General features: G+C 44.1%; 1 protein-coding gene and 1 long non-coding RNA gene across 2 annotated transcripts in view; one reads left to right on the forward strand and one right to left on the reverse strand.

Annotated features, from left to right (window-relative positions):
* LOC117366461 overlaps positions 1 to 22527 on the forward strand; it is a 33463-nt gene extending 10936 nt beyond the window's left edge. Inside the window, exons 3-4 of the long non-coding RNA XR_004540583.1 lie at positions 14802 to 14942; positions 21292 to 22527. This is a non-coding gene — a long non-coding RNA (uncharacterized LOC117366461). The remainder of the gene's footprint in view (positions 1 to 14801; positions 14943 to 21291) is intronic.
* Positions 1 to 24329, reverse strand: part of CP (ceruloplasmin) — a 96679-nt gene that overhangs the window by 28257 nt on the left and 44093 nt on the right. The window contains exons 7-11 of the mRNA XM_033957793.1: positions 22451 to 22590; positions 19837 to 19983; positions 14781 to 14992; positions 9805 to 9955; positions 1230 to 1442 (exon numbers count right to left, since the gene is read on the reverse strand). Of these exons, the coding sequence (XP_033813684.1) occupies positions 1230 to 1442; positions 9805 to 9955; positions 14781 to 14992; positions 19837 to 19983; positions 22451 to 22590 (863 nt within the window). The remainder of the gene's footprint in view (positions 1 to 1229; positions 1443 to 9804; positions 9956 to 14780; positions 14993 to 19836; positions 19984 to 22450; positions 22591 to 24329) is intronic.

A 24329-nucleotide genomic window follows, 5' to 3' on the forward strand; every position in this document is an offset into this window, starting at 1 on the left:
TCTACTTAATAGGGATCGCGCTGCTTCACGCTGCTATGTTGGGGGTGGGTGGGGTGTAACCCCCCACATTATACTGAAAACTTAACTTTTTCCCTAAAAAACAGGGAAAAAGTTAAGTTTCCAGTATAATGTGGGGGGTTACAACCCCACAAACCCCCCACAACGCCAGCACAATCTCTATTAAGTAAAGTGGGGGGGTTCCCCACCAACACCCCCCGTCGGAACCCTTTAAAATACGTTTTTTCTTCAGCGCGATGAAGTCCTGCGCTCAGTTGTCCGCGCTTGGTTGTCGGCGGGCCTTTGTCCTCACGCGCTTTAGACTATGAACCCAAATTTTTCCCCGTCCCCACAGGAACTCATTTCCTTCCCCTGCCCCATTCCTGCAAGCTTCATCCTCATCTGCACAAGCCTCAAACACTTTAAAATGATAGACTTAGTAGATAAAGACAGGTTGTTCACCCTTCTCCAAGGTAGAGAGTACGAGAGGGCACTCTCTAAAGTTAAAAGGGGATAGATTCCGTACAAACGTAAGGAAGTTCTTTTTCACCCAGAGTGTGGTAGAACACTGGAACGCTCTTCTGGAGGCTGTTATAGGGGAAAACACTCTCCAGGGATTCAAGACAAAGTTAGACAAGTTCCTGCTGAACCAGAACGTACGCAGGTAAGACTAGTCTCACTTAGGGCACTGGTCTTTGACCTAAGGGCCTCTGCCTGAGCAGACTGCTGGGCACGATGGACCACTGGTCTAACCCAGCAGCGGCAATTCTTATGTTCTAATAAGTGTTCGAGGCTTGTGTGGTTAAGGCAGAGCTTACAGGAATGGGGCAGAGATTAGGGATAGCGACAAAACTCACGGGGCTTGGACGAGGAAATCGAGTTCCTGCGGGGATGGAGAAAAATTTGTCCCCATGTCATTCTCTACTTTGGGGCACACCACTGTGCCGTGGCACACCATTTGAGAGACACTGGTATAGCAGATACGGCTTTTGTAAGTGTTTTGGGGTCTCTTTTGTACTACACACTTATGAGACCCTGGGAGACCCTGGGCAAGTCACTTAACCGTCCACTGGGACAGATAGAGAAAACAGAGTACCTGAACAGAAAGAAATGTAAACCGTATCGATCCATATATTGAGAAATGCAGTAAATCAAGCATCAATAAGCCATAAAGCACTGTCTAATACGTAGACCTGTGGGAGGCACAATAATACAATATTTCCCAGGCTTACCCTCAGTGTCAGGGGTCATAATGACTGAGTAAGTGGTGTGTGGGAAGAGGCTTGCAGTATCTCGCCTTGTCCCTTTAGTTAAAAAAGTGTTTCCAGAAAAGTGAATCCCATGCATGTCAACCTCTGATCCTAATCCAATCAAATGCCAAACAACGGTTTCTCCTTTGCACATATCCAGCCCTGGTTGATTACCATACATGTATCCATTGATAGCTAAAAACATGGAAAACAAAATGTTCTTGTTAGTAAGACAAAATGCAAGGTAACGCTACAAGCAGCTAATCATTCCTTATACTTATTCCTCTTTCCTCCCTCTGCATTCCTGCCTGATCAATTAGGCACTTACCCAGCGTTATCAACTTGAAATGCTGCTTCACATTTTTCTAAACATCCAATATTATTCATGACACGGATCTAAGATTTTTGTACATTCTCAGTGCTACGTCCATATTTTGTTAAAATATGAAAGTGCAGTCCATGGCTAAGAAACCTAAGGTGGCAATTCCTCAAAGGCTTTTCTGCCCCTTAGCTTTCTCCTCCAATATTTCAAACCTCAGCTGAAACAAACTGTGGAATCCAATGATCTTGACGTAATGTTTGTTTTGATTTTACTGCATTTTAATAATCTCCACTTCAGAGTGACCGACATATAGTGGGAAACGGACCCAACACAGTCCATATTTCGGTTAGATATAGCCTTCCTCAGGGGTCTGGGTCAGTGTGCACTCGAAGGTATGTGGAGTTGGATTCAAATAAAAGATAAAATCCTTGCTCGTGGTGAGACAGGAACTTGAAAAAAAAAGGGTCCGTTTCACACTATATGTCAGTCACTCTGTGAAGTGGAGATTGTTTTGATTTTATTGCATTTTAATAAACATTACATCAAGATCATTGGATTCCACAGTTTTTGTTTTTTTTGCCTCTTTTGTTTCAGCCCTCCATTTCTGACTGTGGAACACTTGGGCACCTTTTTGTTTGTTCAAACCTCAGCTGAATACATTCTAAACTCCCTCATTGAGCTGTAAAGAAAAATGCAATGTCTAAAATCAGGTATCACATATCAGGGTGTTCATCTACTATAATAAAACCCTAAGCGCGCATGCGCACTCCTACTTGGGTGTTCCGTTTTCCGTGATCAGTAGGTCCCCGGCAGGTAGGAGTGTGCATGTGCGCTTAGGGTTCTGTTTTCCTGTAAGCACACTTGTGGACCTCAAGGTGCTGTTCGGCCTGGCCTGCTCCCAGCTCCCTTACTGCCTTGCCTTAGTCTATTTTTAAGTTACGGCCAGACAGCGGGAAGGAAGGGAAGGGGGGGAGGAGGATGTGTTTAAGGAAGCTGTTTTCCTGTAAGCACACTCGTGGACCTCAAGGTGCTGTTCAGTCTGGCCTACTCCCTGCGTGCCTTGCCATAGTGAATTTTTAAGGTTAAAGACATGGCGGCGGCTCCTCTCATGAGCCGCACCTGCGTCGGAGAAGACTTCCGATGCAGGCAGGGATAGTTAGAGGAGCCTCCGCGGCACCTGTAAACTGAAAAATAACTCTGGCAAGGGAGCCGGCCAGAGTGCGGGAAGAGAAAGGGGGTTGGAGAAATGCTGCTGCTTCACAGGGAAATGGAGGGGGAGGGAATGCTGCGGCTGCTGCACAGGGAAGTGGAGGGAGAGAAAAAAATGCTGCCGCACAGGGAAATGGAGGGGGAGGGAATGCTGTTTTGGCTTCTGCACAGGGAAGTGGGGGGAGGGAAAAAATGCTGCTGCACAGGGAAGTGGGGAGGGAGACAGAAAGAAAGGAAGAAAGACAAAGGGGTCCAGGGAGAAAGACAGAAAGACAGACAGACAAAGGGGGCCAGGGAGAGAGACAGAAAGAAAAAGACAGGGGTAGGGAGAGAGACAGAAAGAAAGACAGACAGACATATATTCTAGCACCCGTTAATGTAGCGGGCTTAAAGACTAGTACGCTTATAATATTCTAATACACTTCAATAAACAACTTCATTACTTATTCAGATCCTGCAGTTTGCTTATATTCTTCAATCATGACCTCAACGGCTACACTCAAATTTTCTATTTCATGTAAAATTTGAGTATACTGTTTTGAGCCTCCTCATCGGTCAAAGCTTATTCATTTTATAAATAGTAATATCATGCCAGCAAGGAGGGATTTGGAAAGGTTTCTGAATTACCGCAAGCAGAAATAGATTTTTGAGTTAAGAGCAGTCAGTCCTACGGGGTTGAACGCTGAGTTAGAGTGGATGACATTACTTTGAATGTGCAAGGGTTGTGCATGGTAGCTCTGTGATTGGATAAATATGTGCTGACATCATATTTAACTGTTGCACTGAGACGCTGCCGCCATATTAGAACAGCACGGAGAGTGTGGTGATCTAATCTAAATGGTGAGAATGTATATTTATGGTTATATATTGCTGGTTTATTTAGCTTTTCTTGTTAGATTTCCTGTTATATTTTTTTCTAGTAGCACTTCATATTTATTATAGGGGACTTTCCTTGATGCAGCTAATAGCGAAATACAAATTCACGTCGGGAGTCCTTCCTTGCTGCTAATTAAAATAAGTACTTACTAGCATGATATTACTATTATAACATGAACTAGTCTTGAAGCCCGTTACATTAATGGGTGCTAGAATAGATGTGTCTGTCTGTCTTTCTCTTTGTCTCTCTCTCTCCTTGGCCGCTTTCTATCTGTCTGTCTTGCTGTCTCTCTCTCTCCTTGGCCTCTGTCTGTCTGTCTTTTTTTCTTTGTCTCTCTCTCTTTGGCCGCTGTCTGTCTGTCTTTCTGTCTGTCTCTGTTTGTCATTCTTTCTGTCTGTGTCTCTCCCTGGCCCCCTTGTCTGTCTTTCTTTCTGTCTGTCTCTCTCTCTGGCCCCCCCAAACAAACCAAGATTGCTGCCTGCCCCCCAGCACACCCCTCTCCCCAAAGCAGCCCCTTCTCCCTCTCCCCCTCCACTTCCTTGTGCAGCAGTAGCATCTGGACGCCTCGCAGCACTTCGGACACCCTCCTGCCATTGCTCTCACCGCCGCATGCACCGCAAGCCACCACACGCCTATGCCCAACACCTGTGCCGCAAGCTGCAAATGGAAAACGGCACCGAAGCAGAAATCATGGCGGCAGGGATCACACCGTGTCAACTGCGCATGCGCGGGTAAGGCTTTTATTATAGAGGATAAGTTTTGACCAATGAGGAGGCTCGCTATAGTATACTCAAATTTTACATGAAATAGAAAATTTGAGTGTAGCCGCTGAGGTCCTGATTGAAGAATAAGAAAACTGCAAGATCTGAATAAGTAATGAAGTTGATTATTGAAGTGTATTAGAAGTATGGAGCAAACTTGAAACATATTTTGCACAGTATTTTAGGAGTGTTGCTATTTTGGGGAACTGAGTTATTTGCTTCACTCAGTTATCAACTTGATATAGTAGGCTTAGTATTTGGTGATTTATAATACTCTAAGCACATTTATCGCTCAGATTCTATTAGTAGCCAGTGTTCTAAACAAATGAAAGTGGTTCTGCCCTCATATGGATACTGCCAGATAATTTATATCTGTTAAATTATATTTTCATTTATTACATGCCACCCTGTGTGGGGCTAAAAGGACAAGGTATACGATTATTATAGATTAGACGTCTTAAATGAATGATGCTTACCCCCTGTTTTACTAAGGTGAACTATCTGATTAGCGTGCGCTAATCGCTAACGCGTTCATAGACTAACATGCATGCGTTAGCGTTTAGCGCACGCTAATCTGTTAGCGCACCTTAGTAAAACAGGGCCTTATTAGTTTCTGATTTTCATTAGAGCTTGTCTTAATCTGGGCCTCGTTGCAAAGCTATTCTGGCTGCTTCACATGGCGATTACCGTGTATTAACAGTGCAGACCTGCGCTCTCAGTTTAGACAATACTGTACCTTAACAGCATGTAGCAATTCCACTGCTAATGTGGAAGGGGGGGTCTGGAATGTGCAGGGATTGTGTTTTACAGTTAACACAGCAAACATACCTCGTAATTGATCATACAGAACAATTAATACCAGCTCAAGTGTAATGCATGGTAAAATAAAAGGGTCCCGTATTCAGCTGCGGGCTGAGTTAACCCTAGACCGGGGGTCGGCAACCTGCGGCTCCAGAGCCGCATGCGGCTCTTTTCCACCTTTGCTGCGGCTCCGGTAGTGTGTCACGCAGGCATGCACCTTACAAGTCCAGCGTCGCGGCGGGAAATAGCCATGCTGAGCAGTGAGCTCAGCACATACACAGATGAAAGCCTTGCTTGCTGATTGGTCCGGCGGCCCCGCCCCGCCGTGCCGCCGGACCAATCAGCAAGCAAGGCTTTCATCTGTGTATGTGCTGAGCTCACTGCTCAGCATGGCTATTTCCCGTCGCGACGCTGGACTTGTAAGGTGCCTGAAAAAGAAATCATCCTGGCCGGGGTCGGTGTCATGCTCCGGAGATCTACAGCCTTCCTATCTCCCTCTCCCTTCTACCTGCTTCCGGCCACATCCCCTGCTCCGCGGCTCTCTTCGGCAACTCAGCAGCAGCGATCGACACAAGCTTCTGACGTCGGGGCCTACCCTCTGCGAGTCCCGCTTGTTTCAACTTCCTTTTTCCACAAAGGCGGGACTCGTAGAGGGAAGGCCTCGATGTCGGCAGCTTGTCTTGATCACTGCTGCTGACGAGTTGCTGAAGAGAGCCGCGGAGCAGGGGGGTGTTGCCAGGTGCAGGTAGAAGGGAGAGGGCCAGATGCAGGACTCGTGGGTGAGGGAGCAGAAGAGAGAGAGAAAGAGAGAGGAGAGGGAAACAAAAGGAAATCTTTCATACTGGGCTGGGCCGGAGTGGAGGGAGGGTGGAAAGATTCTAGCTACAGGGTGCAGTAACAAAGGAAAAGGGGGGGAAAGCTGAAAATGGAGATAGTGACACAAAGAAGAGAAAGGGTAAGCAGGACCTACTGAATAAGGATAGAGATACAGAGGGGACATGAAGAGGAGGTGAAATAGAGACATAGAAGTAATGCTGAAAAAGTGGGGGGGGGGGAGATAAAGACATTGAAAGGGCAAATGGTGAACATGGCGTAAAGATAAGGACAGAGACAAATGAAGATTCTGAAAAAGTGGTAAGATAGGGATATAGGTGAGATGGACACAAAGAAGGGTGATGCTGGAAAATAGGTGGAATGGTAATTCTGACAGACACAGAAGGGAAATGCTGGATCAAGGAGAGATGAGGCTCAGGCTGGATGGAATGAGGAGAAATGCCTTGTTGGCCCGGAACTTCCTCTCCTACGTCAGAATTGACGTCAGGGAGCGGAATGCTGATCAGCGCAACACTTCTGCAGGGAAAGCTTGGGACGGCGGTGGCTTGGGGGCTGTTCCCCGATTGCGGTGGCAGCAAACCGAGTGGCTTGGGGGAGGGCACGGAGACAGAAAGAAGGGGGAACAGGGAGACAGAAAAAAAAAGTTGGGGGAGAGAATGAGGTCTGGAGGAGAGGAAACATACAGGAGGCTGAAAGAAAGGAAGAAAGATTGGATGCAGTCAGAAGAAGAAAGTGCAACCAGAGACTCATGAAATCACCAAATAGCAAAGGTAGGAAAAATGATTTTATTTTCAATTTAGTGATCCTGTATATAGCATTAAGATAAGAAACAATATATGCAGTGTTAGATTTGTTTTATAATGGTTTTGCGGCTCCAAGTTTTTTTTTCTTTTCGAAAACGGGTCCAAGTGGCTCTTTATGTCTTAAAGGTTGCAGACCCTGGCCTAGACGTTCAATACTAGGGCATGTCAGGCCACTTGCAGTGAATATCCAGGTTAGTCTGGCAACCCAGAAGTTAAAGGAGCACAGACTGACATTGAGACCAGTGCCTGGTTAACTGAGCAAATAAAATTAGGACAGCCTTTTTGCTTAGGGTTACCGGCACTTTGTCCGGGTTTTGAAAAGCTTCCCCCGAAATTGTGTCGGGCAAGAGGGCATCTGCGAGTGCCACGTGATATCATAGTGTCACATGCACGGACTCCCTCCTGCACGACTAGAGCAAGCAGCAGAGGTGGGGCTTGGGTGGGATTAAGGGCAGGACTAGGGTGGAATGGGGCGGGGATGGGCGGGTCTAGGGGGTCCGGATTTTACAAATATAGAATCTGGCAACCCTATTTTTGCTGTCCTAACTTTATCCGCTTACTTAGCAGGTTAACAGAATGAATATTGCTAACTGGCTAATTAGCAGCTGTGCCCAAACTCTGCCCCTAATTTAGCCGATTAGAACCCATATCAGTGGCACTCCCTGGTTAAGTCCTGTCATGGACTCTGGCTAAGTTAAGGATGGAATTTGGGCAGAGCTGCTGCTGTTTGGGCTAAGTAGGCTACCAATATTCACTTGCTGTTGAATGCTGGCAACCATCCAGAAGCCTCTCCCACCCAGCTAAATACTTTAAATATTGACCCCAAAATCTAACCCCCTCTTCTACGAAACTGTGCTAGCAGTTTCTAGCGCAAGGAGCCGCGTTGAATGGCCCGCGCTGCTCCCAATGCTCATAGAGCTCCTATGAGCGTCGGGAGCAGCGCGGCTCTCTGTGCTAAAAACTGCTAACGCAATTTAAATGCACAGCAAAATTCTGGGAACACCCTCAACAGTTAACACAGCACTTACCGCATATCATAGTAAATGAGGCTCTTTGTGTTTTATTTCTAGTTGATTTGTTTTTGTCTAGATGTTGGCATCTACTTTGTAAACTGCCTTTAATGGTCATCTGACTAGGGAGATAGTTTGTAAGTACGAACAAAAGGAATTAAAGAAATGTTCTATCAAGCAGCGTGCCTGATTTTAAGTCAAAATGGGATCGTCACGTGGGATCTCTTCACAGAGAAAGGTAGGGGAGGGTTATTGGGTTGGGCAGACTTGGTGGGCTGTGGCCCTTATCTGCCGTCTATTTCTATGTTTCTATGTATTAAGAGAATGCCGCACTAACTTCACCCTCCGTGCCCAAAGTCCGAAGCACAAAGAACAAATAGGAACAAATAGCATAACATAACAGCAAATTTCTAGACCGCTTAACAATGAGTTCAATATGGTTAACAAAAGATTAGACTAGTGAAAAAAATCCCCCCCAAAATGTTACAAAGAATACAAAGGTATCTAATTAATCAAAAATTTAGAAAAGAGAAAGGTTTTCAGCAACTTTCTAAAATGTTCGTATGAAATAGATCTAACTAATATTAGTCGGAAATCTTTATCATACTACGTTTTTTTTTGTTTTTTTTTCTTCACCCAAAGGGTCGTGGACACATGGAATGCACTCCCGGAGGAAGTGATCAGGCAGAATACAGTACAGGGATTCAAACAGGGATTGGACAGATTCCTGAGGGACAAAGGGATCGTAGGGTACTGAAAGGGGTGCAGGGACAAAGGGTCAAGAATTTGATGGGAAGATAGGACTTCGATGAGAAACCAAGGGGTGATTCAGACAGGTCATGACCTGTTGGGCCGCCGCGGGAGCGGACTGCTGGGCGTGATGGACCTGTGGTCTGACCCAGCAGAGGCACTACTTATGTTCTTATGTTCTGACGCTGTCTGATAAGCGAGAGTGTCTTCGTGATATTTCTTACTTTTACAGCCCTTGCCCGAAGGAAACGTAAACAGAGCATGTGATGTTCTACTATTCTGTGACAAAATATCAAGCCTGTCAACAAGAAATCGTGGGACAAGTCCGAAGGCTACTTTATAATATAAACATCCCAACTTAGAAATTACCCCGAGCCTCCACCGGAAGCCAATGCAAGTCACGGTAACCTCTTCTGTGCCACTGTCTTCCCGACTCTGCAGGCTGTAAAGAAAATTAAAATCGCGTGTGGGGCCAGAGCTCTGTGCATGCCACTGCTGGCTCTGCTTATCTCCCTCCTCTTCCTCCTCCCTCCCCTCATGATGTAACTTCTTGTTTCAGGGAGGAGGGGGAGGGAGATAAACAGAGCCAACAGTGGTATGCACAGGGTTCTGGCCCCACACATGACTTAATTTTCTTTGCAGCCTCTGGAGTTGAGGAGACAGCAGCAGGGAAGGGAAGATTTCCCTTCCTATTTGTTCTGCCCTCTGTGGACTCGGGCAAGCAGCAGCCTGATGGTAGTATCGGTGAGTCAGCAAAGGGGGGTGGGAAAGGAAAGAAAGAGATGGGGTGATGGGAGGTATGAGATAGGAACTCCATCGGAGGAAAGAGAGAGAAGGACTATAAGTGAGAAAAAGACAGTGGGGCAATGCACCCCAACGATTTTAACTTGGACCACCACACCCCATTTCCCCATGCCCTCACCCTGCCCAGCCCCACTTTAGCTTCTCCATACAGCCGAGTCATCAATAGCTTATGGTAGTTTAGCTGAGCATACCTTGAGTAAGGCACATTGAATTTGAATCAGTTACATTGACCTTGAATCAGCCACATGACCTGAAGCCGAAATAACAATTAGATCATATGATGACTTGAAGGGGAACTCCTGGAAAGGCAAACTTACAGTCCATCCTGAAACTAAAAGTAAACTAATATTATAATCAGATTCTAATGAATTAAAGTTGATCCTCACAGTGCATCATGTTGGATTCATGGAAGGCTTCATCCTCCGTGTCTACTTCCACTGGGCTTCTTGCAAACATCTTGATATTTTCAGGCAAGTACCAGCTCAGATTCTCATCAAAAACAGTGGCAAGCACAAAGAACTCTTTGTCTATATATCTCTGTGGAGAAGGTGCAATACAAGTCACTGAAAAACTAATTCCATGACCATATTCAAGAACTATCTAGCAATTTTTGATATTATCTAGAGAACTACAGTAAAGTCAACAAAAATTATGGGCATAAGTATTTCTGGCAATATTTAGATTCCAAACCTCATGCAAGTATCTGTGTATATTTTGAGCAATTTTATAAAGTCATTTTCATGTGTAAATTCCAATAGATGTGCTGATGGGGTGTCAAAGCAAAAGTTGGCTCAGGGCTTCAGTCACTACTCTTTGAGCTGGACCTGCTTTTCCCCCAAGTTTATCTGTAGTCAGGGATGGTGCAAGGGTATGAGCTGCCTTAGGTGACCCTTCAGCTTTGTGCCAACCTGTTCCCTTCCCATACCACCACCACCAATTAACTCTCAGACTTCTAGTTCTCTTCCTAACATTTTGATAATTAAATTCAACAATCATCCCCCGAAATGGTTCTGTAAAAATATATAACATCATACTTATTGATCTTGGTTTCATATTTATATACATGGATGATCATTTTCAAAACACTTAAGACACACAAAGTTTCCATATGTTTCGATGATACTTTGTGTATCTAAGTGCTTTGAAAATGAGCCCCATAATGAAGGCAACTTTCAGAAGCTATTTATCCAGAAGAATAGGCAATTTGAAAATTGTCTTTCCTCCTTGAAGGTAAGAGCACTCACTGATGGCTCTTAGAGTTTTATGAACCAGAAAAACAAAGGGGTGGCAAACCACAAAAGGCAAACCGAAAATGCAAGGGGTAGAAAAGCCACAAATAACCAGGATGACAGCAGAGTCTAAAATGATGTAGGGAGGACACAACACAGACCGTGTTTCAGTAGGCTATACCTTCATCAGGAGTCCATATATCCTGTGCTGCATCATATAAACCAAGTTGATATGCACAATAGTGCATTAGTCTCCTGCTATAATACTGAAAAGAGTTTTATGACCATCAGGACCTTTTTTTTTTCTTCTTCTTCTTTTTCTGGGTCTTTGCTGCCCCCTAACAGTTGCCATTTGAGGAATGTGTGGAGGGGCATAATCAAAAACAATGTCTAAATCCCCTTAATGCGTGGAGGGGCATAATCAAAAACAATGTCTAAATCCCCTTTTGGCCTAAAGCCCTAGGTGCACAAAGTAGGCAGCAGGGAATTGCCCAGTCTTGAAAAAACATCCAAAATGTGTTTTTTTTCAAGAATGGCCTACTTGTACATTCAGCAGTTTATTAGACCAGACCACTACTATGTGTATGTTTAGAACACATTTCTGACCCAAAAAAATTGCCCAAGTCCCAAACGCCCAAAACAAGACCTTTTAGGCAAAGGAAGGGCCAGTCCGCCTAAAAGCAAGCTTCTCTAACTGGCGTCTGTCATAAACATCGGTTAGAGAATCATGGAACTGCCCCTCCCCTGCAACAATCACGCAGGAGAGGTGCCCAGTCCCTCCTGCAGGACACCCCCCTCCACCCCTCTGCTGGACTGCCCAGTCAACCCCCCGGACCTCCTCTCCACCCCTATTCCTCTCCAACCTCCCTGAACCCCCTTCTAAGTTTTTTTTTGATGGCCGGCCACTTTCGTCTGAATGGCAGGCCTGCCCCTTCCCGGTGCACTGTGGAATGTACCAGGGAGGGGCCTAGGGCCTGATTGGCCCAGGCGCCTAAGGATCCGCCCATAGGAGGCAGCCTTAGGCACCTGGGCCAACTGGAATCTTAGGTTTGCCCAGGTGCATAAGGCCCCTGAGCCAATCAGGCCCTAGACCCCTCCCTGGTGCATCCCGCAATGCACTGGGAAGTGGCAGGTCCACCATTCAGACGAGAACGGGCCGGCCATCAAAAAAAGGTTAGAGTGTGGTCTGAGTGGGGTTGGGGGTCCAGGGGGTTAGGGAGGGTCCAGGTGGGGGTGGAGAGGGTGTCCAGCAGGAGGGACTGGGCATCCCTCCTGCCAGTGAAGATTGCTATTGCGTTGGTTTGGGGGGTGTCGTATCAGGGGGTCATGGCGTGTGGCAGCAGGAGAGATTGGGCATCTCTCCTGCCACGATCATTATGGGTGCGGAGGGACGGGTTGCCTGGGCTGCTGAGCTGATAATGGCAGCCGCGATCAGCTCAGCGAACCAATCTGGAACTTCTACCTGTTTTGACTTCGTCTAAGTCAAAACGTATAAGTTCCATCTGGCAATCTGTCAAACTTTTTGATTATGACTGCCGGACGACTAAGTCTAGGTCGGCCCACCTCCTGTCCTATCCACTCCTCCAAAAACAGCCCTTTTCACTCTGGGCACACAGAGGCAATGAAAAGGCCTAAGCCGGTTTTAGATATGTCTAAAACCAGTTTCGATTATCGGTACTTGAATGACCTGTCTTTTTGATCGTCCAAGTACCGACAGGCCAGTTTTTGGACTTTTAAAAAAATTGTTATTATGAGCGCCTTAGTCTACCTAATAGTTAAGCAGGCCCTATCTGTATTCAAGTCAGTTTAATAAGTTCTCTGCAATTCTAAATAATCTACTAGGAATAACATTTAGGGCTCCTTTTACGAAGGCGCGCTAAGCGTTTTAGCACACGCACTGGATTAGCGCATGCTAGCCGAAAATCTACTGCCTGCTCAAAAGGAGGTGGTAGCGGCTAGTGTGTGCGGCAATTTAGCACACGCTATTCTGCGTGTTAAGGCCCTAACACGCTTTCGTAAAAGGAGCCCTTAAAGTCTCAAAAGACTTTAATTATAATAGGTAATTTCTATTTATTGTTTTCATTATATTTTACCATAAACACCACCTTGGATGAATCTCTTCACAAAGGCGGTTAATAAATCTCAATATATAAATAAATAAAAATACTTAAGAATATAGGGCTTGATTTTCAAATTATTTATGCTCCTAACTTTGAGAATTATACTTTTAAATTGGCCTCTAAAATATTACTAGGGCTGAGTGCTTAAATATTTACTCAAAGGGTTTGATATTCAAAGCGATTTAACTGGCCAAAAATGGCTCCTGGCCAGTTAAAACACTTGTATGGGGCTAACTACTCATTTTCAGTGGCACTTAACCAGTTATTGCCACTGAAAATATCAGGTTAATGCCTAACTGATAACTGGTTTATTTGGGGCATGTTCTTGGGGCAGAGTCAGCATTTGGACAGTTAAGTGCCAATATTCAGCACTTAACCAGCCAAGGTAACCACAAAAATAGGACTGCATAAAAGTCAGTCTTATCTTTGGCCCTCTTTTACTAAGCCGCGATAGAGGTTTCTACTGCGACCCACAGCGCTAAATGCTTTGACACTTATAGGAATTATATAAGCGTCAGAGCAGCATCAGAGCATATGGGGGTATATGCGGTGTGTTTAAGTGTTGAATATCGTACTTACCTGGCATTGGTTTAGCCGGCTCCGGAAACCTAGAAATTTAAGGCTGGAGTCCAGACATAGCCTGGCATTGAATTTTTGGAATAATGCAGGTGGCGATCAACAAAACACTGAGCACTATTGGCTGAATATTGACCCCAAAATCTCACTAAACTCTTTGGGAGCATAAAAATTGAACGGCAACAGGAATGAGTTTAGGGCAGTAAATAGAAGTTAGGAGTTTAGCACTAATTTTCAGCACTAGGCCCATAAATCTAGGCAGGCTTAAATTTATGAGCATATCTTTTTAAGCTCCTACATTAAGATGAATTTGTAGCTGAAAATTTAGGCTTCTAAACTTGGCTGAAAATAGGGCAGAAGTTTAGGAGCTCAGCATTTTCTGAATATTGTCTCCATAATAAATGAGTTGATGGCCATACTTTTTGGTATCTGTCTGCACGTATAGGAAATCAATTTTTTTTCTGTTACTGCCCCCACTTAATGGAACAATTTGCCCTCCTCTCTATGGGAAGATTCCAATCTCATAAAATTTTACAACAAGCTTAAAAGCGTTCCTGTTTAAAGGATGCTTTCGAATGCTAATTAACTTAGCCTTCTGTCAAGATTTTAATTCCCTCCCACATGTGCCTCCTTTTGATGTCTCTTTTCTTTTAAATATTGTATTTCTCTATCCCTCTCCCCCCCCCTTATATGTATCAGTTTCTCTTGTTCTTTGTGATTTTCTTTTATTATAGAATTTTAATGTTATACCTATGTAGACTGCTTAGGCTGTGGGTTCCAATCCCTCGCTGCTCCTTGTGACTCTGGGCAAGTCACTTAAGGGCAAATTCTATAAGAAGCACCCAAATTAGGCACTGTTCAGCGCGATTCAAGTAAAATTGGGTGTTTAATGAATCACACTATTTCGGAGGCGCCCAATAAATAGGCCAGCTCTAGGCACAACTAAAAGTTAGGCTCCTATGTGAGCGCTTAAGCACACTTAAGAGCAGCAATTCTGCAACAAAGCACCTAATACGTAGCCATGCCCATGCCTAAGGTGCATAGCGCCTATTTTTTTTGAAGACCGCCTAAATTTTTAGAGGCACCTTATTGCAGAATCGCTCTTTCTTGATAGGCGCCTACGTTTCAATTATTGCCGATTAAAAAGCTTAACTGAGCATGTCATTCAATTTAGACAGGCGCCTATCTAGTCGGCGCCTCCAAAATAGGTGCCTAACATTAGGCGCCACTTACAGAATTTGGGCCTTAATCCCCTCATTGCCCCAGGTACACTAGATAGAGTTTGAGCCCACCGGGACAGATAGGGAAATATGGCAAAGTACTTGAATGTAAACCACTTAGGATATAAGTGGTATGTAAATAATAAAATAAATTTTAAAATAAGCGGTATATCAAATTTTAATAAACGTGAAACTTGATTATGGACTTTGTTTTTACCTGTTTCTCACTTGGAAGCAGTTTTCCTCGCCTACATACCAGCAGAGGACCCACGAGGCCAGAATTTGTGTCTTTTATTGGATCAACAGATGAAAAGTAGAGCCAAGTTAAACAGTCCGGATCCTCACTGGCGGGGCCCACACTTTCTGGTACATTCCACTCGTAAGTAAAGGTGTCTCCTGGATTCACATGGGACGAAGGAGGAGTGGGTGCTGCGGAAAATTGACAGTAAAAAAAAAAAAGTTGTAAAAACACCTAACGGAAGCTATACAAATTCCATTCTATGGACAGAACAAAGCCGTAATAGATCACTGAATCATGCTGACAGTGCTACAGCTTTTATAGGAATCGATACTCCAAACAATTTAAGTGGCCAGTGAGCTGAAGCTCAGAACCTAATGCCGGCGCTAGAGGTGATTTGCGACAGAAGAGTGACAGCGTTAGGGTGCGCAGAAAGCATTAATGGTTTCAGTGCCGGTGCTGAAATCATTAGCACAGACCACATTTAAACGCAATGTAAATGCATTTATGTGGAATCTTTTTTTTTTTTATTACAAACAAGAAAAGGCAAGCACGATATCATAAAACCACCAACAAGAATATATATTGACTAGTCCAGTGTTTTTCAACCGCTGTTCCGCGGCACACTAGTGTGCCGCGAGATGTTGCCTGGTGTGCCGCAGGGCCGCCATCAGGGCAGTACTACCAGTCCTGCATTCAGGGGCCCGGAGCTGACAGGGGGCCCGAGGCAGGGGCGCCAGTAGCTCGCCAAGGCAAAGTGAGTCGATCACCCAGGACTCACTTTGTCTTGGCGATCTAATCTATCGAGCCAATAAGTCTTCTTCTCCCCGACATCAATTCTGCAGTCGGAGAGGAAGTTCGGGCCAGCCAATCGCTGCCTGGCTGGGCGGAACTTCCTCTCCGATTGCAGAATTGACGTCAGGAAGATCATGCGTTGGCGTCGGCTTTGGGGCCTGTTATCCATTGGTGGGTCCTGTTCCCCGATGGCAGCGGCAGTGGCAGTGGCTTGGGGAACGGCAGGGAGAAAGAAAGAAAGGGGGCAGGCAGGGAAACAGAAGGAAAGAAGAGAAACAGAAAAAAAGAAAGAAAGGTCAGGGAGAGAGGAAGAAAAAGTTGGGGGAGGGAATGAGTGTGGAGGAGAGAAAGCATACAGGCTGATAGAAGGGAAGAAAGATTGGATGCACAGTCAGAAGAAGAAAGTGCAACCAGAAATCACCAGACAAGGTAGGAAAAATGATTTTATTTTAAATTTAGCAAAGTGGAGGCAGTATTACCACAGTTTTCAAAGGAATTTGCCCAAATAACTTAATAGTTAACTGGGTAAATTCCCAGAGATGAAAACTTCCCTTCACTTACTATGCACAGTTCTGAATTTATATCTGCTGTCTATATTTTACAATATGGTCACCTTTTACTAAACCGCAATAGTGGTTTTTAGCGCAGGGAGCCTATGAGCGTCAAGAGCAGCGCTGGGCATTCAGCGCAGCTCCCTGCGCTAAAAACTGCTATTGTGGTTTAATAAAAAGGATGGAGGGTATATTTGTCTATTTTTGTATGCTATAAAAACAGAGAGAGACTGAGAGCTGTTGACGAAGAGCTACGTGTGTGTCTTTCTTTGATTCCAGCCAGAATATCAGCTTTGTGTTCAGCCAAACAGGCCCAGGTTTCGCACTGAATAAAGTATTTTATAATTTTTCACTATTCTGTTTACTTAATATTTCATAATAAAGTAATTATAAAATACTTTCTTTGTGTTTATTTGATTCCTATTCAAGAGAATTACTTTATATATAGTCAATATAGGCACAGAGTTAAATTTTTTAACATTTTCTAATGGTGGTGTGCCTCGTGATTTTTTTCATGAAACAAGTGTGCCTTTGCCCAAAAAAGGTTGAAAAACACTGGACTAGTCGTTAAGCCCGTTACATTAACGGGTGCTAGAATTTATGTCTGTCTGTATTTTTCTTTCTGTCTCTTTCCTCCCTCCATTTCCCTGTGTAGCGCTGTCTCTGCTTTCTTCCTCAGTCTGCACTCTCAAGCTGTAACATTACTGCTTAGCTTTTTCTCCCTGCAAGCATCTCTGCTCTCTTTCTCATCCCCAGTCTCTTTGCTATTTTTCTCTTCTTGCAGGGGTCTCTGCTCTCATTTCTCTATATGTTCCTGATTCCTGCAAACTTCTGTTTTCTCTGTATGCTCTTGATCCTGTGTTTCCCTGTGGGTGTCTCTTCCTTTTTTTTTTATTCCTTCTTCACGTATGGTTGATTTATTAAAAGTTTTTATAGTTTTCCTATTTGTTCCATGCCTGTCTCCTTGGCCGCTGTATGTTTCTCTTTTTTTGCTTTCTGTGTTTGTTTATGTTTTTTTGCTGATTGTCTACTTGGTCGCTGTCAGTCTGTCTGTCTCATTGGCTGCTGTATGTCTGTATGTCTTTTTTGCAGTCTAACTCCTTGGCCACTGTATGTCTGTATGTCTTTTTTTCCTGAATTTATCCTTGGGCATTGTATTTGTTATTTTTTTCTGTTTGTCTCCTTGGCTGTTTGTATTTTTTTTTGCTGTCTCCTTGCCCACTGTCTCTCTGTCTGTCTACTTGGACGCTGTATGTAAGTATGTCTGTATTTTTTTTTGTTGTCTGTCTCCTTGGCTGCTGTATGTCTGTTTGTCATTTTTTTCCTGTGTCTCTCTCTCTCCTTGTCCTCTGTATTTTGTTATTTTTTTCAATCTGTCTCTTTAGCCCCCTGTCCTTCTGTGACTGTCTGTGTGTCTGTCTCTCCTTGTCCACTGTTGTTTGTTTGTTTTTTTCAATCTCTCTTTAGCTCCTGATCCCCTCTCTCTGACCCTTGCGACTGCATGTTATTCCGGCTGGGTTTCCATGGCAACCCTGCTCGCGGGTCTGTGAGTGTAGGGCCGTTTTGTTATTTCCTCGTGGGAAGCTGTCTGGGTCTGGCGGCGCCGTGTAGGGTGGAAGTGGGGAGGCGGGGCCTCAGCACCGGCCGGGCGGCTTGCGCCACCGGCCCCCAGGAGCCCGAGGCCGGCGGCGGGGGAGGCAGGGACATGCCTGGCGTGCCATGGTGCAGGAGGAACGGAGATCAGCGGCTGGCTGCGGTCTGGCTTGTGGAGGCGATCGGATGGTGACGTATAAGTGCGCATGCGCACTCCTTCGGCCACAGACCTACAGCGCACGGAACACGCAAATAGGAGTGCGCATGCGTGGCTAGCTTTTTATTATATAGGATATAGACAAAGTCCCAGTATGTTTACTTGGCTGAGTAACAAAGTTTCAGCTATCTGGGTTGCCTTCTTCAGGGGACAGTAAAAAAAAAGACAAAAATCCCCAGATATAAACCGAGAAGGGTGAGTAGCACTGCAAATAAACTAAAATTGAAACAAAAATCATTGTAAGCCGTAGCAAGCGTACATGCAAATAAAAACAGGGTTATAAACAAATAGAAAAAAGCTTAAGAACATGAACACATTGATAGATTACATAAATACATGGTTGATATGTAAAATGTAACTAAAGAGTACAAGCATGGGACTACACTTGATGTAATGGGACCAATGACTTTCGTTTCTGTCCTGCACTGCGTAGGAGCTTTCACAGTTTGCTCAGCTGTTTACTGCTGATTCCAGTTGTTATCCATCAAGTTTTTTTTGTATATGATTCATCATAGGACCCCTGAGGAAGGAGTGTTTCTTTGAAACATGGACCGTGTCGGGTCCGGGTTCATCAATTCTTTTGGATACAAACTGTTTTATGATTATATTTATATTTTATGATTGCTTATTAAAATCTTGGCATCTTGTACATCATCACTGCAGTTTTTTGCCTTCGTTTACCAATGTCAGTAAATCATAAAATATAATATGTATTATTAATATATAAAAAATATATAAGATATATAAATAAACAGTTAAAACATGCGGCATCGCGTAGGCCAGTGTCCCGCAAGCCTTTTGAATCCAAGGCACACTAAACTCGGGGGGCCCTGGCTGGAGGGCATGCAGAAATGAGCGGACATCAATGCAGTGATGTCATGCGCATGTGTGACATCACCATGTCGATATCTGCGCATGTGCAGAGGCCTCCAGATGAGGCCCTGAGCCTATTACTACAATGGTGGGAGGGGGAGGGGAGGGTGCTAGAGAAGGAGAGGCGCCAGCACCGGCTGACTGCCTACAGGATGTGCCTCTTGCTGTGAGAGGCGTGTCTTGTAAGCAATCAGCTAGCACCTCTTCTCGCCGGTGTCTCGCAGCACACCCGGAATGTCACTGCGGCACACAGCTTGCGATACACTGGCTTAGTTAATTAAGTGTCGGATATTGCATTTAACTGCATAAGAGATAGCCAGCCACATAAATCCAGCTGTTCAATATCAATGCCTGATCATGGCCTGGCATTGAATATCTGGGAATATCGCCAACAGCGGCTAAAAAAAATGCTCACTGTTGCTGGCTAAATATCTACCTCTTACATTTTCAACTTATTCATAAACATAGGAAACGGAAAATCTGTTTCGACTAGCATGGTAGTAACAGCATTCTTAGGGTCATCAGAATTTATGTATGTAAAATCCGGACCCCCTAGCCCCGCCCCCCAGGCTTGCCCAGTTACACCCATCCCCACCCCATTACGCCCATGCCACACCCCAGCCCCACCCCCCCCAGCCTGCTCGTCTCAGTCGGGAGGTCATCCGCGCACGTGCGGATACGACATGAAAACATCACACACACGTGCGCTTGTAGGTGACATCACCGCGTTGCATCCGCCGATGCCCCTCCTGACGTGATGTGCTTTTCAAAACCAGGACAGAGCGCCGGGTTATGAAAAGCCACCCGGATGCCCGGACATTTCCTCTAAAGAGAGGACATGTCCATGTCACCCCGAACATCTGGTAACCCGACGCATTCTGAAACCTGCAAACGAAGCTCTGAAGGTCATCGGTATGAAGCATCTAAAATAACAGCTAGGCCTTCAGAGCTTGATGCTGGTCAGGCAATAAATTGTTTAATGTCCTGAAATATCACTTGCAGTTACCTTTATGTAAGACGTTGGTGTGGTAGGGCATCCCCTCGCTGTTTTTGCTGTAGCTTACACCGTGCGTCTGGATACTGTATGGGCGCTGTGCGTTGTTTCTAAATGTCACCAGGATTCTGTCTCCTACCTCTCCCCTAATAACAGGTCCTAGTAGAAAACACACAGAAATGACTTATCTGAACTCAGGCAATATCTTAATGTAAACAAAAACCTGTATATTGTATTCGTAAGCCACATTTCAATTTAGTGGACACACTACCCCCACCTCAGTTATTTTTCATATATCACCCAAGGCATTTTACATAAGTACAGTGGTACCTCGGAACCTGAACAACCCAGAACTCGAACAACTTGGAATCCAAATTTTTTTTTTTTCATTAAATTTTGCCCCGGAATCCGAACGCTGCTTTGGAATCCAAACGTACGGGAACTGCAAGCATTGCTCAGTCCAAAGCTTTCCCTCTGACGCAACTTCCTGTTTCCGCCTGAGAGGGAAGCTTTGGGCTGAGCACTGCTTGCAATTGCCATTGCCGATCTTGCTGCCTATGCCAGTGAGGGGCCCGATCTTGCTGAGTTTGTGGGACCAAGGAACGAATTAATCCAGTTTCTATTATTTTCAATGGGAAAAATTGTCTTGGAACTCAAACGTTTTGGAACTCGAATGGGGTTCTGGAATGGATTAAGTTCGGATTCCAAGGTGCCACTTTATATAAATTAAATTGATTGGTCATTAATCTTTAAAGTGTTTCTGTCTTAACTGTGTCCTCTTTGCATTTTTTTTTTTAATAAAAAGGAATGTCTAGTAAAATTTGCCATAAAAGTTTAATTTATGTGTGTGTATATCTTTCTATGGATCTCCTTAAAATCCATTCAGGGTAGGCTTTTTACATTAGACAGGCTTATACAATCATCTATAGCAGTGCTTATTACATTACATTAGAGATTTCTATTCCGCCATTACCTTGCAGTTCAAGGCGGATTACAAAAGAATAATAGATGGTGGGTTACAATGGAAGATTATTTTTCATTTCTAGATAGGTAAAGAGAAGTCAAGTAGTTTTAGTGTGGCAGGAAGAGGGAGGTAGTACGGTAAGTGTGATGTTAGGTCTATGACCCCATGATTGTGGCCAAATAAAACCATGTGACCCCCTCAGAAGAGAGAGACGAGTGCTTTATGTGTGCATTACATAGAAACATAGAATATGACGGCAGAAAAAGGGCCTTCGGCCCAACAAGTCTGCCCACACAAGAACCCTCCCCCCTAAGCACTTCCTTGAAGAGAACCCACATGTTTATCCCATCTTTTCTTAAAATCTAGCACGTTGCTGGCCTCAACTACCTGAAGTGGAAGATCATCCTAACGATCAACCACCCTTTCGGTGAAGAAATACTTCCTAATGTCACCATGAAATTTCCCACCCTTGATTTTTAACGGATGCTCTCTTGTTATCTTAGGTCCTGTAAGGAAAAAGATGTCTTCTTCCACCTCAATACAGTCAGTAACATATTTGAACGTCTCTATCGTGTCTTTCCTCTCTCTGCGTTCCTCGACAGGACAAAATACACCAAGGAAATAAACTGTAACTGGAAAAAAAATGGGACTCAAAACATCCCTACTGCAACAGTAACTTCTGCCTGAAATTCAAGACATTTCAGAGTGCCTTATTTTTCAACTGGATGGAGCTCCAGTGCACCGAGTTCAGAATACAGTTGAGCTCATGATTAATGAGACTCCAGAATTCAATGAGCCTACTGTACAGCTTAGTGATGTCAAAGACTTTGTGAATATGTCAAGGTTGAAGGAGGACACTGTGAACATAAATTATGAATTCAAGTTTATTAAAATTTAATATACCGCTCATCAGGTTCCTGAGCGGTGTACATATTTGACAGCATCACGAATGGAGCAGTTTGTCCGCAGAAGTGTTTTTCTTTTTCAGCATTGATTCAGCAAAGTGTCCCCTGAAGAAGGCGTTTTTTGGATGCCGAAACTGGGATCCTTGTTGGGACCAACTGTTTACAATAAAGACTTTCTCACTGGTTGAAAAGACTCCTTCTTTGCCTTTTTGTTTGACGGTGTACATATTTAAAATTATAAGTTAGGGTGACAGACAAATAACATACATTGACATACAGTAACGAGTGGTAAGATGGGTTAGAAATACAATTCAAATAGGATAGTAAACCATTAAGGGTTAGCATGTTAGGGAGGGATCCTGGCTGTAAGTGAATTTTTGAGAAAACAGGTTTAAAGATTATAGGCATCTTTAAATAGAAATGTTTTTAATTTGCCTTTGCCTCATTACACTAATATATTTTCAAAGGCTACTACTATTAATTATTTCTAGAGCGCTGGCAGTCATGAAGGAGTTCCTGCTCGAAAGAGCTTACAATCTAAGCAGAGGGTGATAGATGCCTGGAATGCCCTTCTAAATGTTTAAACAATTAAAAACTATTTAAATTACATAAGGGGTCCCATTTTTTCCAGACACCGTGTAGAAAGTTAAATTCCACTTGTTTGAGGGAAAGTTTTTTCTCTGAGCAGGGGCATGAATTCACTTTATTTTTCTTTCCTACTCTGCTGCGAGTCATTTGTAAACTCTAATAGCCTTACCCATGATTCCAAGATGTTCTTGCTCTGGGGATCTCTTCTTGCGTGCTGTAAAGGTGGCATTTGTGTATTCGGAAAAAACTGCCTTCTTATATTTTCCTCCAATTCTGTTTGTGGCTTGCTTGAAAAACTCCTCAGATTCACTGTTTGACAATAAATAAAAAAAAGCATTGGTACCATTAAACATTTCACTTATTCCATTTTGCTTTCCTACCATGTAAAAATATCAGAGCAGGTTACAAACATAATTGTTCCCTCTTTTTCATCCATTTTAAAGAATTTCCCAGTCACAGAATTTCTTTATGCATGCACTATAATTCAGAATGTATTTTTTGCTTTTTCATGAAGAGATTTCAGCCAGAGGGGGTGCTGCAAAGTTCTCAGTAGAGAATGATACTGGGACAAATTTGTCCCTGTCCCTGCAGGAACACAATTTCCCTGTTCTGTCCCCGTCAGTTTTGTTGCTGTCCCTGTCATAAGAACATAAGAACTGCCATCTCCGGATCAGACCCATGGTCCATCGAGTCCGGCGATCCGCACACGCGGAGGCCCAGTCAGGTATACACCTGATGTAGTTTTAGTCACCCATATCCCTCTATGCCTCTCGTAAGGAGATGTGCATCTAATTTGCCTTTGAATCCTAGCACAGTGAATTCCTTAATAACCTCCTCTGGGAGAGCATTCCAGGCGTCCACCACTCGCTGTGTAAAGCAGAACTTCCTGGCATTTGTCCTGGACTTGTCCCCCCTTAGCTTCAAACCATGTCCTCTTGTCCGTGTCGCATTGGACAATGTAAATAATTTATTTTCCTGCTCTATTTTATCGATGCCTTTCAGCATTTTGAACGTCTCGATCATGTCCCCTCGCAGCCTCCTCTTCTCAAGGGAGAACAGTGTCCCATTCCTATAAGCTCTGCCTTAACCACACAAGCTTTGAACACTTATGATTTTAAAGTATTTGAGGCCAGAGCATGCAGGAATTGGGCGGGGACAGGAAAAGAACTCAACGGGACGGGATAGTAAAATGAGTTCCTGCGGAGACGGGGAAAAATTTTGTCCCCTTGCCATTCTCTAGTTATCAGCCCAATTAACCAACTTCCTAAATTCTGAGCGCAATTTGCCACTGTAGCTGAAAATTGTGTTACATTTTTTGATACGTGCCAATTTGCAGAAATGAAATTCTAGTAGATGATTTGCAATTGCGCTCAATGGCACCTAGACGTTAGGCTCCATTTATAGAATCAGGGCCTTAATGCTGGTACCCGAAAGCTTCAAATTTCTGTAGGCACAGACATGTACCATCACCGAAACCAACTTAGGCAGAGCTCACTGGTTGCAAATAATGGTACCGTCTACCATAGGATGGAATGGATGGGTGGGTTAGGGTTGGTTAGGGAAAAAGGGGGTTTATACGGTCAAACTCCATTGGCTGCCACTAGACGCAAGAGTGCTGTTCAAATTTGCCTGCCTTTGTTTTAAATCTGTCCTTGTCATGGCCCCGCTATACCTGGTCTCCCACTTTAAATTCGATTGTTCCACCAGACCCACACGTAGAATACGTTTGTTCAGCTACCCTTCAATAAAAACCTGCCAATACAAAAGATTCCTAAACAGAACGCTAGCCTTCCAAGCAAGTCAACATAACAACTGGCTAGGCAACTTCATCAAACTCTCCTCATCCTACCTTAACTTCAGAAAACTAATAAAAACAAACCTGTTCAACCGATTTGTAACCAAGAACCCTTAAACCCTCTACTGTACCCCTTTTCACATCTTCTTGTTTCCCCACATTGTGTATTTATGTAACAAAAATCCTTACTGTTATTTTTTTCTTCTCGCTGTATCCAAAATCTCTATTGTTATTTACATTCGCTGACTGTCCA

This window comes from Geotrypetes seraphini, chromosome 9 (assembly GCF_902459505.1).
Source record: "Geotrypetes seraphini chromosome 9, aGeoSer1.1, whole genome shotgun sequence".
Lineage (NCBI taxonomy): Eukaryota > Metazoa > Chordata > Amphibia > Gymnophiona > Dermophiidae > Geotrypetes > Geotrypetes seraphini.